Source organism: Aedes aegypti, chromosome 3, assembly GCF_002204515.2.
Source record: "Aedes aegypti strain LVP_AGWG chromosome 3, AaegL5.0 Primary Assembly, whole genome shotgun sequence".
In the NCBI taxonomy this organism is placed as follows: Eukaryota; Metazoa; Arthropoda; class Insecta; order Diptera; family Culicidae; genus Aedes; species Aedes aegypti.
In genome coordinates, this window is record NC_035109.1 from 341201294 (window position 1) to 341215168 (window position 13875).

The following is a 13875-nucleotide window of genomic DNA, read 5'->3' on the forward strand; positions in this document are numbered from 1 at the left end:
TCTGAGAAATAAAAAAAAAAAATTCCCATTTTTTCAGGGCTAGACATTTTAGTAATATTCAGTAACAAACAAAATAGTCCCCTTAACCTTTACAATGCAGTTTTACTTCACGGAACAAGCCTAAAGTATAATGGAATATATATCGGCATAAATCGAACGAGTTTTGTAACTTGGAAAAAGTAGAAAAGATAATCCCCTAACACCCCGCTAACTTTCAAAAAGAGACTTTTTCCATAAGAAATATTAAAAGGCGAAATCTAGATAACATTTTCAAAAGCTTTTGTCTGCGTTGTGATCTCAATTAAATATACTTATGTTCTGGGTTACCCACATATTTTTGTTAATATTGTTTCATTGTTTTGTAGTTGAATCTTTTTTGCCAATAAAATTCTTTCAAAAATGGTTTGAATCGTTTTCAATATCTAGACTCCACAATACCTAATATTAATAGATATCCCCGATCACATAATGCAGCTCACAATCCTCCGAACAAAGCAAGCATTTCAGATGACTGATATATCGACTTCCGACGTTTTTGTGACTTTTCAAACTTGATGGAGAAGTTCAATCCCTTAAAACCCCACGAGTCCTTAACACCCCATTTTACGGTACTAACTTCTTAAAAAGGTTTCACTTTTCTCAATAATTAGCAATGTAGTACAATGTTTGTTTGATTTTTTGAGCTTGGCTCTAACTTTTCGACTCAAGAGTTTGAAAGAAAAGTTTACTAGCCTAAAATAATCTTGCCGAAAGTTTTTGCACTCAAACATATTGGATACAAAAAAAAAGTAAGAGGTTGTTTCCGAGATACGACCGCCAAGTTGACGTTGGATAACGTTAGCTTCTTCTATTTCCTGATTTAGGACCGTCACGAACTTATGAAAGATTTCTAGGTACTGACAAAAAATCTGATCAATTTTCAAACTATTTGTTGCATGTTAATTCTGATCTATTATGGACATTGAGTGTTATTATTTGGTTGGTCCGGTTAACACTTCAACACCGATAGAACCGGTCGATGGAAGATGAAGCATGAGCGGTATCTTTTGCTCTCCAAATATACCGGTTGAACGTTAGGTCCATTCATGATCCACTAAGATTGGTTGCTTTAGTGGATTCCGAATAGTGAGGTTGAGGCTCTTGTCCATGAAGTCCGCTAACTCTGTGTTCTCCTCTTTGCTCAAATCGATGTTGAAATTACCTGTCACGATGATTGGCATGGTCTCCTTTTGATACTCGGAGAAGTTTCGCACCATAAAGAACTTCTTCTGCTTCATTGTGGTATCCGGAGAAATGGAGAAGCAAACCAGTAGAGCCCGACAATTCATTATAGTGATCTCGGCTTTGCGCTGATCACCATAATCATCTGACAAGCCCAGCTCCACATCATAACAGGTGCAGAGTTTGCGAATCTTGTGCGCCACAGCAATCGTTGTTGCTGGCGGTGAAATAGATCAGGACTTCTTGATTAAGGCCACGGGACGGTGTTTTAATCACCCTCTCCATATGAAAAGTTAATCTCAAGTACCACTCAATATATCGATGCGAAAAATGTATCACTAGCATTATATATATGTAGTGCACAACCCATTAAATTTTCAGTTCTGCGATTCCAGAGGTTTGTTTGAGGATACCAACCTGTACGCGATCCAAGCCAAGCGTGTCACCATTATGCCGAAGTACATCCAGCTGGCTCGTCGTATCCGTGGCGAAGGCGCTTAAATTGCATTGAAGCACAATTTCAAACAACAACCCTTTACAGGGCCACTATTGAATAATTAATATTTAGTTATCAATTGTAATTTCGAATGATAAGTTTTCAACGGAGATAAATGGCAAACAAAGTTTATCTAGGTTCCCGTCGCTCGGGTCGGGCGGCGTTAGCATTTTTGCAGTCTTCTCTGTGTGTGTATTTCGGTTCGATCGACAATTTCTTACCAAATCAAAACGTCAACAAAGCTGTTGCTGATAAGTTTTAGCTCTTTGTTCGCCAAGTTGATACTGATCGCTCTAGCATGCGAAGACGACAACGGCATCATTCAATCATCACTAATTGCGAGGCAAACCGTGATAGATTCTTAATTCAAGTGCCGTTCGCGATTTACTTGACCGCGCACACAATGGGAATTTTATTTCTTGACACTGTGATTCTCCAGAAGCATTATTTAGCCGTGATGAATGATTGCATGCAAATTACTGACCAAAATCTGAATCAATCACATCCAATCACCAGTAATGTCACTCTTCACGGTAGAAAATTCTCACAACTCTTTCAAAATGAAATGGTCGTCCTGAAAAGGACGGTTGGGGCTAGTCACCGTCGATCGAACTGGGTTATCAATCCATTGTTAGACAGAAACACAGCAAAAGATTACCGAAGACGATTAAATCGAAATGCAGTCGGTAATTTTGTGCTTCGTTGTTTTCGTTGGTTTGCTCACTCCTCCGATGGCAATTTTCAAGGTTTCTAGACGAGTTCTCCACGAATTTGATGGTGTAGCTGGATGCCCATGGCCATGATGAGCGACTTCACCCGCAGCATTTAGCTTGGGTTGAGAATAAACAAGAGCAGAAGCAGCGGCAGCGACGAATGTGTAAAATTTATTCCGATAGGAGTCCTTCTCCGGTTGCTGGTCGACGATTGACTGATGTCGCGGGTTGGCTTCGACTGAACACGATAGAATAAAGAGGAGTAAGAAGAAGGCCGAAAGGGGCGTTTCCCTTTGCATGACGAAAGTGGCTAAGATATCGAGCAATGATGTCTGTGCTAGGAATACACAAGAAAAATATGCTTTTATAAGACATGATATTTATCGATTTTTCAATAGTTTATTCATGAAAATCAATAGTTTTAATTCGTCCCCTTGATGCTACAACTAGATAACTCGAAATTTGAAATTTTTGACTTCAATATGTCAAAACATTTTTCTTAATTAGATCTGCAAAATATCCACAGGTCTTAAGCGTGTGATTCAAAATACACAAGTTAAAGATTATTTTTCAATCATAATCTCTGCGATTAACCATCACCTTGTTAAACGGTCATACTTTCAAAGTTGCACATCTCAAAATTTTAATTTTCGAGTTATCTAGTTGTAGCATTAAGGGGACGAATTAATGGAGTCGATTCGTAGAAAAATTCCTAATATTCAATGGTTAGCTATTGATAAACAATAGTTTTCTTTTGTATGAAGGAAAATTTCTGATCCATGGGTGCCAAAATGATGAAAATTGTTCAATGAGAATTTCTTTTCAGAAGCATTCTAAATATGTCGCAATTTTGTTACATATGTTCTCATAAAATATGGCAAGTCTAAGAAGCTGTTGGAAATGCCACTCTATTTTACAATCGTTGTGAAATGTTGTGACGGCACTGCAGCAGCGTCCACGAATACAGTATCAAATTGTCGTGCCTTCAATTATTCCTGACAAATTAAATTTTGTATGAAGCTGTGAGATTGATTGAGAAATATAAGATGTAATAAGGTCGAAAATATTATTCTTTCAACTCTTTTCAACACATTTGATGGCCCTGAAAAGCGCCGATTTGCTTATACGACGAACCAGCTAAATGACGTGACGTGGATGGCGCACAAGAGCAACGGATTGTTGATTACCGGGCATAAGTCGAAATCTGCAAACGATGCTCACATTTAAAATCTTGAGCGATTTCACAAGTCCGACGCTCGGTTAGAAGCAGCTCCTCGGATCAGCAACTCAGAGGGCCTGTGGTATTTCGTTCCTAGCGGGCTTGCTTCTTGACCACCGATGCTGAATTCAAAGTCGAAATCTGCAAGCGCGGATAAATTTGCGGCGGTGATGACGACGGCTTGGACGTTTTTCCGAGCGGCAGTAGTTCACTGCTCGGAGAAGCGCCCAAGCCATCGTCATCGCCGCCGCAAATCAACCTTGCGTCTTCCTCTTCCGACGACACAAATTGAACTGTGACGGCGGGTGCAAAGGCAAAGCGAAAATGACTCGCCCGACCGTGTGCACAGTCCGACCGCAAAAAGAAGACTGAGGGAAGAAGCAGGACCGGTGCGCTTTTATAGTGGGAAGCGTAACCCAAAAATGTGCTTGAACGTGATTGGTTAGATAAGAAAGGGGTCAACATTTTACGATTTTTCAATATTTTGTTGCCAATAATCAATAGTGTCCTCCATTTGAATCGACGCGTAGATAAATTTCCGATCGATTGATGAATAAATATTGAAAATCGATCGACAAATGGCTGAGTTATTAGCGGTCAAAACCTGACCATTTTTCGTTACATGCTCAATTTTTCGTTTTTTGAAATTGTACCCCCATAATATGTTGCCGAAGGACGTTATCCAACGTCAAAAAAAAAAAATCCTAAGTTGTTGAATATCCATACCACAATAAATCCAGATTTCCTTGGGAACAGCATTTTAAGAGTTTCTAATCTCTCATTAGTTAACTAATCGATTACAAATTGAATAGGTAAGGTAGATGCTGCTACATGTGTGGGTTTGTTTTATTTTTGACGTAGGACTACGTCTTTGTTTTCTATATTGGGGTGCACTTTAAAAGTACGGAAAATGAGACATGTAACGAAATTAGGGGAGATTTTGAACGTTAATAACTCAGTTGTTTATGAACCAATTATTACGATTTTAGTATCATTCGATCAGAAATGTATTTACGCATCGTTAGTAATATATCCGATATGTGAATTTTGTTGTTTAACTATTGAAAATTTGATAAATGTTGACCCCTTTCTTATCCAACCAATCACGTTCGAGCACTTTTCGACGGTGTCGCTTCCCACTATAAAAGCAAACGGGTCCCTGCTTCTTCCCTCAGTCTTCTTTTTGCGGTCGGACTGTGAACACGGTCGGGCGAGTCATTCTCGCTTTGCTTTTGCAATTGCGTCACAGTCCAATTTGTGTCGTCGGAAGAGGAAGACGCAAGATTGATTTGCGGCGGCGATGACGATGGCTTGGGCGCTTCTCCGAGCGGCAAACTACTGCTGCTCGGAGAAGCGTCCAAGCCATCGTCGTCACCGCCGCAAATTTATTCGCGCTCCCAGATTTCGACCCGTGATAAATTCAGCATCGGCGGTCAAGAAGCAAGCCCGTTAGGAGCCAATTACCAGAAGCCCCCAGAGTTGCTGGTCCAAGGAGTTGCTGCTAATCGAGCGTCGGAATCGCTCGAGATTCCAAGAGTGAGCATCGTTTCCAGATTTCAACTTGTGCCCGAGGCTTCAATACCCGTTGCTGTTGCTGTTTGCGGTGAGGATTTCCCGTTTGATCATGGCAATCAAGTGATAACTTCCCGCAGTGCTATTTATCTGCCATCGGACCTTGTCAGGACCATCAAATTTGTGGTAAAGAGTTGAAGGAATAATATTTCCGACCTTATTACATCTTATATTTCTCAATCAATCTCGCAGCTTCATACAAAATTTAATTTGTTATGAATAATTGACTATTCGTGGACGCTGCTGCAGTGCCGTCGAGGTGAGTGCTCAACATATCACAACGATTGTAAACTGGAGTGGAATTTCCGACAGTGTCTTTGATTTGCAATATTTTATGAGAACACTTCGATTATGAAAATGATCACATGTAACAAAATTGCGACATGTTTAGAATGCTTTTGAAAAGGAATTAAAGATTTGTTTGTGTAATATTCCCTAATGTGTTTACCACATACTTGCTATAATCTCTTAATTCATCTCATAGCATCATACAATAATTGATTTATTACGAATAATTGACAATACGGCAATTTGAGGATATTTCCGAGGACGCTGCTGCAGTGCCGTCGGGATGCAATAACAGCACAATGTTCATCTTGTACATCCCTTACCCAGACATCAGTTTCATATAGCCTATTTCCCAGATAAGAAAACGAAGAATTTGAAAGGAGGAGCATCACCTGCTATTCTAAGGGTATAAAGCATCCCTTCTTCGTTGAATTCGGTTTCATTCTGTTTTCGCTTTCGAGCTGGTAAGAGCTCCTGCAAACCTGCTCAGCTCCTCGCTACCAGAGGCAAGCTGTTTGTACGAGATGGCTGAAGAAAATCGACCAAAGCCGCTTGTTGAAGCGCACATCGTCATCCGCACCGCAAATCTCATCGGGCGAGGAGGATTGCAACCAGTGCGCCGCCAAAATGGGTCCATGTTACGCAAATTCAACAATTCAATCGGCCCTTTCCAGAGCCAACAAATGTGTTTTAAAGAGTTGATTGTGTAATATATCCAAATTGTTTCGAGATGGCTGAAGAAAATCGACCAAAGCCGCTTGTTGAAGCGCACATCGTCATCCGCACCGCAAATCTCATCGGGCGAGGAGGATTGCAACCAGAAAACTATTGATTATTAATAGCTAACTCTAGAATATTCAGTTATTGTCAACCTTTCCAACTATTCATGTTCGATCCATTTCTCACGCATTATCATTTTCCGCAATTTTCAAGCAATTCTAAGCCCAACTCATTAATGGCACATACCCATTTCCCAGATTGGTCGACTAGAAAGAGAAGAGCACGAAAGGGAGGAGCGTCATCTGCTAATCTAAGGGTTTAAAACATGCTTGCTTCGCCGGATTCGGTTTTATTCCATTTTCGCTTTTGAGCGGAGCAGTTCGCCGCTCAGTGAAGCACCCCAGCCATCGTCATCACCGCCGCAATTTTCAACGCTGGCGGAGCTTTTGGTCCGCGCTTCCAGATTTCGACTCGTGATCGTGCGTCGGTAGTGCAGTAAAGAAGCAAGCCCGTGAGGAACAAAATACCAGAAGCCGCCTGAGTTGCTGATCCGAGGAGCTGCATATCGAGCGTCGGACTTTTTGAAATCGCTCAAGATTTCAAGAATGAGCAACGTTTCCAGATTTCGACTTACGCCCGGTGATCCACTACCCGTTGCTGTTGTGCGCCATCAACACCGTTTGATCATGGCAATCAACTGATAACATCCCGCAGTGCTATTTATCTGTGACCGCATCGAGGCTAAGAAAGCCATCGGCCCTTGTCAGGGCCATCCAATTTGTGGAAAAGAGTTGAAAGAATAATGTTTCCGACCTTAATACATCTTATATTCTTCAATCAATCTCACAGCTTTGTACAAAACTTAATTTGTCATGAATAATTGATGACACAACAATTTGAGATTGAATTCGCGGACGCTGCTGCAGTGCCGTCGAGGTGAGAGCTCAACATTTCACAATGATTGTAAAATAGAGTGGTATTTCCAACAGTGACTTTGATTTGCCATATTTTATGGAAACGCTCCAATTACGAAAATTATCACATGTTACAAAATTGCGACATATTTCGAATGCTTTTTGAAAAGAAATTCTCATTGAAAAATTTTCATCATTTTGTCACCCATGGATCAGATATTTACCTTCATGATGAAGAAAACTAATGATTATCAATAGTTAAGTAGTGAATATTGAGTAAATGTTAAACCTTCCAACAATTCATGTTCAACCATTTTCTCACGCATTTGCATTTTCCTCGATTTTCTAGCGATTCTAAGCCCAACACATTATTGACACATACCCATTTCCAGAACAGAAAGAGAAGAGCACGAAAGGGAGGAGCATCATCTGCTAATCTAAGGGTTTAAAAGATGCTTTCTTCGCTGGATTCGGTTCCATTCCAGTTTCGCTTTTGAGCTCATTCGAACCTGCTCAGCGAGGAGCACCTCGCAGCCACAAGCCTGCTGAGCTGTGATCAGTGTTTGGTTTGTGAAATCGCTAAAAATTGACCTGCGCTTCCAGATTTCGGCTCATGATAAACTCATCATCTGTGGTGCAGTCAAGAATCAAGCCTGTTAGGCACCATTACCACTATTATTAGGCAAATCAAGCGTCCGGCTTGTGAAATTGCTCAAGATTTCAAACTTGAGCTACATTTTAAGATTTCGACTTCAGCCGTGTGGTCCAATATCTGTTGCTGATGTGTGCCATCCACACGACGAAACATTCAGCTGGTTTGTCATATAAGCAGAGAACTTGTTCATTGCATTGTATTGAGGATTTATCGTTTAACCATGGCAATCAACTGATAACATCCTGTAGTGCGATTCATCTATGACAGCATTCGTACTAACAAAGCCTTTGGCTCTTTTTAGGGCCACCACATGTGCGTAAAAGAGTTATCGGAGTAATATTTCCGACTGAATTTATTACATTGCCAAGCAATGAATAATATTTCTCTCAAACCATAAGAACTACAAAGCGATGACTGGATCTACTACTGAATCACTACTGTTCTTTCCAATGATACTGTATATTTCAGAGGAGGTTATTAATATAATTTCAAAATGATCATACACCCTGAAGTGAAATTTCACATTTTCATAGATAAACATGACGAATGATTGACCAAATTGCAAATCGTTATATGCATTAATATTTACGAAAGTTTCGAGCACTGAAAACAGTATGAAGTCAAAACGAGCAACAAAAATGACATCAAATTCAGTTACATTAACCATCGTGGTCCTACGTCACCAGTTCGTACAACCCCATAGGGATGTACCCTTATAGTTTTTTAATTCACCCTAGATTTAATTACTTTAGAGAAACATCAATTTAATGAAACACTGATTTATTTTGGCATCTGGAGTTTTTGTCGGCCAAATTATCTGAAACTCGGCAGTAAGACGCACTTGAAGAGCATAATGTTGATAAATAGCAGTTAAGGCCTTCCTTAGTGTAGTGGTAAAGTCGGTCCCAACAAGCCATGTGAGCAAAATGGTCACATAAAAAATAAAGTGAGAAGCCGGCAAGAAAAATGAGAAGAAGAAGAGGCATTCGCAAAACCCCATGTGCGAAATAAATCAAAAGAATGAGCACAAAAAATTTTGATAATGAAGACGCGTTCACTCCAACGGAAATGCTCCACGTGTAGTAACAGCGGCGGAAGTAATTTACCGGTTTCAATTTGAGTGTCAGGAGCTCAGGGCCAAATTTTCGAGCCGCAAATTTTTCTCGGTGCACGCAAGCAAATGGCGGCGGTGCTCACTCTCTTTCTCTCGTACCCAAACTGCGATGGGGATGTGAGGCGTTCGATTCGCCAATCACGCTTAAAATCAGTTACACGCAGTGGGGAAATTATTCCTCTGGAAGTTGGCGATCGAAGTCCCGTTATGTGCAGTTCAGAATCAATCGAAAGGCACGATGATGACTGATTCTGAATCTTGCTTCGGTACCTACGAAATTGTGCGGCAAGCACAAACTGTATTAATTTGCTCTCATCTTTGGAATAGTGGAACAGCATTGGATTACGAAAATCAAACATACTGAGCAAGGTCGACCCATTGGCCCCGAAAGATTGAGATTTTCAGAAGCCAATCCCTGGGCTTAGTATATTTTACTGCCAATTAATTTAATTTGCAACATCCACAAGAGTAATTTGATTATTCCGCAAGGAAAATAGTGGCAGTTCGCTCATACTGGATCAGCTGTCAAGATTACTTTGGTAATTAGCAGCAAACTGTACTTGACCGCTCTACTTGGGATGTCGATACTCAGCCTGCCCAGTAGGTCCGGTACGTACGGACCTGTGAACTAGACTATCGAAATGCATACATTTTGCATTTTGACATACGAACGCTTTATGTTTCGTTTTAGCATCAACTCACATCCAGGCGTCGGTAGGCGCGTGGTGTACGCACAGACCTAACGATCGCAAGGTCCTTGGTTCGATTCCAGGTTGCTGCGAGAAACATTTTTTGTTGCCAATGTTTGGCTTTCATAAGGCAAAGCTATGAATTTCAACCCGATTTATTGTGGCGAATTTTCATAAGTGCATCCAATGTATTTCGATAGTCCATTTGCCTGAGTGTATTGAAAACGCACGGGGCCTATCGATCGCAAGGTCCTTGGTTCGATTCCAGGTTGCCGCGAAAACATGTTTTGGTTTCACAAGGCAACGCTACGAATCTCAACCCGATTTAAATAAGGCTCCCCCAAAACTACGCGACGTTTTACGGCGACAGCGACACGATTTCGTTGTCGTGTCGCTGCAAGCACTCTCTATGGAACCATCTTGACTGACACGACGCGAATCGCTGCGAAATCGCGTCGCTGTGGCTTATCAAACAGTGCATCAGCGAAATCGCGACGTTTTTTTTTTTTTTTTTTTTTTTTTGTCGCTGTCGCCGTAAAAAAGTCGCTTAGATCTGGGGAGCCTTTAAGTCGACAGACGTCTTCAAATCCTTGAATCATTCGAGTGTATCAAAAGCTGTTCCTCTAGTGGAGGTTTGCTTTGGGTACGGATGCACCGCTACAGTGAGTGCCAGCCAGTGCTGCATGATTGGCCAATTTTATGATTTGCGAAAGGGTTCGGAAGAATTCGCCCATTCAGTGGCAAAGTGCACGTAACTTTTCGGGGGATTTATTTCCCTCTGTGAGAGGAATGGAATATCATTGACTGTGCAACTCTTTGTTCTAAACTTGGATGGTAGTCCTGAAAAGGACTGATTGGATGTTAGATACTGTTTTTACAACAGTACGGTTGCTGTCCCAAATTTACTTCTTGGCAGCGGTCTTCTTCGCGGCAGCTTTCTTGGCTGGGGCAGCCTTCTTCGGTTTGGGGTCTTGGGCTTCTTGGCGGCGGTCTTGGAAGGTTTGGTGGCCTTCTGCTTCGGAGCAGCAGCCTTCTTCACACCACCGGCCTTTTTGGCAGCCTTGGCACCAGCAGCTTTGGCTTTCTTGGCTGCAGCCGGCTTCTTGGCTTTCTTCTCGCCGGCTGGCTTCTTGGCCTTCTTCTCCCCAGCTGGTTCTTGGTGGCCTTCTTCTTCTCTCCGGTAGCCTTCTTGGCCTTCTTCTCGCCGGCCTTCTTCGGTTTCTTCTCACTGGCGGCCTTCTTAGCTTCAGCCTTCAGCTTGAACGAACGGAAGCGCCGGTGCCCTTGGTTTGGACGAACTTGGCCCTTCTCGACGCCATTCTTTCAAGGCCTTCTTGAGGAATGGGGCAGCTTGGCGACATCGCATTTGTAGTTGGCGGCGATGTACTTCTTGATGGCCTGCAGGGACGATCCGTTTGCGTTCCTTCAAGGTTTTGATGCAGCAACAACCATGTCGTTGACTGGGGGGTGGGTCGACGGCTTCTTCGGCTTGCCCTGTCCCTTGGGGGCCCTTGGCTTCTTGGTCTTGGCTGGCGAGGCAGCCGGGCGCTGCGGGCAGCGGCTTCAGTGCAACTTCAGACATCTCGATAGGTAGCTAGAGTAACACTCACACGATGGCGATAGTAAACGAATGAATGACGGAATTCTGGCAACAGTGCGGTGTTCGATTTCGTCGTCTGTGTTAGGGATGCAGACATGGTCGTCCACTGGATGACTGTTCGCGAAATATTGTACATATTTTTGGTAACACCTTTTTGACGTTAACTACGTCTTACGGCAATATACTGGGTGTCAATTGAAAATCTAAAATTTTGCGACCGTCACGAAAATTTGAAAGATTTTGAACGTTAATAACTCAGTCATTTATCTATAGATTTTAAAAATTTTCCCACCAATCGGTCGGAAATGTATACAGCAATTTTCTCGAATGGAGAAAACTATTGAATATCAACAATAAACTATTGAAAATTTGGAAAATGTCGACCCCTTTCTTACGCAACCAATCACGTGCAAGCAGTTTTCCACGCTTCTTTTGCGTTCCGCTTCGCACTATAAAACCAGACCGATTCCTGCTTCTTCGCTCATTCTTCTTTTTGCCGTCAGACTGTGAACATGGTCGGCGAGCAAGTCTCGAGTGCCTTTCGCATTCTCAGCACAGTTTTCAATGGAACGCGAATGGAACAACAACAAGCCGCCACGACTTGAAGCCGCTTGTTGAAGCGCACATCGTCATCGCCACCGCAAAGCTCATCGGGCGAGGAGGATTTGTACCAGTGCGGCGTCAAAATGTGTCAGTGTTACGCAAATTCAACATTTAATCGGCCCTTTCCAGAGCCAACAAATGTGTTTTAAAGAGTTGATTGTGTAATATTCCTTAATTTGTTCGAGATGGCTGAAGAAAATCGACCAAAGCCGCTTGTTGAAGCGCACATCGTCATCAGCACCGAAAATCTCACCGGGCGAGGAGGATTGCTACCAGTGCGCCGTCAAAATGTGTCCGTGTTACGCAAATTCAACAATTCAATCGGCACTTTTCAGAGCCAACAAATGTGTTTTAAAGAGTTGATTGTGTAATATTCTTTAATTTGTTCGAGATGGCTGAAGAAAATCGACCAAAGCCGCCAAAATGTGTCCGTGTTACGCAAATTCAACAATTCAATCGGCCCTTTCCGGAGCCAACAAATGTGTTTTAAAGAGTTAATTGTGTAATATTCCCTAATGTGTTTACCACATACTTGCTATAATTTCTTAATTCATCTCATAGCAGCATACAATAATTGATTTATTACGAATAATTGACAATACGGCAATTTGAGGATGTTTCCGAAGACGCTGCTGCAGTGCCGTCGGGATGCAATAACAGCATAATGCTAATCTTGTAATTCCCTTACCCAGACATCAGTTTCATATAGCCTATTTCCCAGATAAGAAACGAAGAATTTGAAAGGAGGAGCATCACCTGCTATTCTAAGGGTATAAAGCATCCCTTCTTCGTTGAATTCGGTTTCATTCTGTTTTCGCTTTCGAGCTGGTAAGAGCTCCTGCAAACCTGCTCAGCTCCTCGCTACCAGAGGCAAGCTGTGTGTACGAGATGGCTGAAGAAAATCGACCGAAGCCGCTTGTTGAAGCGCACATCGTCATCAGCACCGAAAATCTCACCGGGCGAGGAGGATTGCAACCAGTGCGCCGTCAAAGTGTGTCCGTGTTACGCAAATTCAACAATTCAATCGGCCCTTTTCAGAGCCAACAAATGTGTTTTAAAGAGTTGATTGTGTAATATTCCTTAATTTGTTCGAGATGGCTGAAGAAAATCGACCAAAGCCGCTTGTTGAAGCGCACATCGTCATCGCCACCGCAAAGCTCATCGGGCGAGGAGGATTTGTACCAGTGCGCCGTCAAAATGTGTCAGTGTTACGCAAATTCAACATTTCAATCGGCCCTTTCCAGAGCCAACAAATGTGTTTTAAAGAGTTGATTTGTAATATTCCCTAATTTTTCGAGATGGCTGTAGAAAATCGACCAAAGCCGCTTGTTGAAGCGCACATCGTCATCAGCACCGAAAATCTCACCGGGCGAGGAGGATTGCAACCAGTGCGCCGTCAAAGTGTGTCCGTGTTACGCAAATTCAACAATTCAATCGGCCCTTTTCAGAGCCAACAAATGTGTTTTAAAGAGTTGATTGTGTAATATTCCTTAATTTGTTCGAGATGGCTGAAGAAAATCGACCAAACCGCTTGTTGAAGCGCACATCGTCATCGCCACCGCAAAGCTCATCGGGCGAGGAGGATTTGTACCAGTGCGCCGTCAAAATGTGTCAGTGTTACGCAAATTCAACATTTCAATCGGCCTTTTCCAGAGCCAACAAATGTATTTTAAAAGAGTTGATTTGTAATATTCCCTAATTTGTTCGAGATGGCTGTAGAAAATCGACCAAAGCCGCTTGTTGAAGCGCATATCGTCATCAGCACCGAAAATCTCACCGGGCGAGGAGGATTGCAACCATTGCGCCGTCAAAGTGTGTCCGTGTTACGCAAATTCAACAATTCAATCGGCACTTTTCAGAGCCAACAAAATGTGTTTAAAGAGTTGATTGTGTAATATTCTTTTAATTTGTTCGAGATGGCTGAAGAAAATCGACCAAGCCGCCAAAATGTGCCGTGTTACGCAAATTCAACAATTCAATCGGCCCTTTTAGGAGCAACAAATGTTTTATTATAGCAAGTATGTGGTTAAAACACATTGGGAATATTACACAATTAACTCTTTAAAAAACA

At 42.2% G+C, this 13875-nt stretch overlaps 1 protein-coding gene across 1 annotated transcript; it reads right to left on the reverse strand.

Moving 5' to 3' along the window:
- Positions 1-10636: 10636 nt before the first annotated feature.
- Positions 10637-11183, reverse strand: LOC110678203 (histone H1B-like). Its single transcript, XM_021850829.1, has 2 exons — positions 10989-11183; positions 10637-10921 (listed from the first exon to the last, which is right to left on the reverse strand). Exons 1-2 carry the CDS (start codon positions 11181-11183, stop codon positions 10637-10639), a joined length of 480 nt encoding a protein of 159 aa, XP_021706521.1.
- Positions 11184-13875: the final 2692 nt, after the last annotated feature.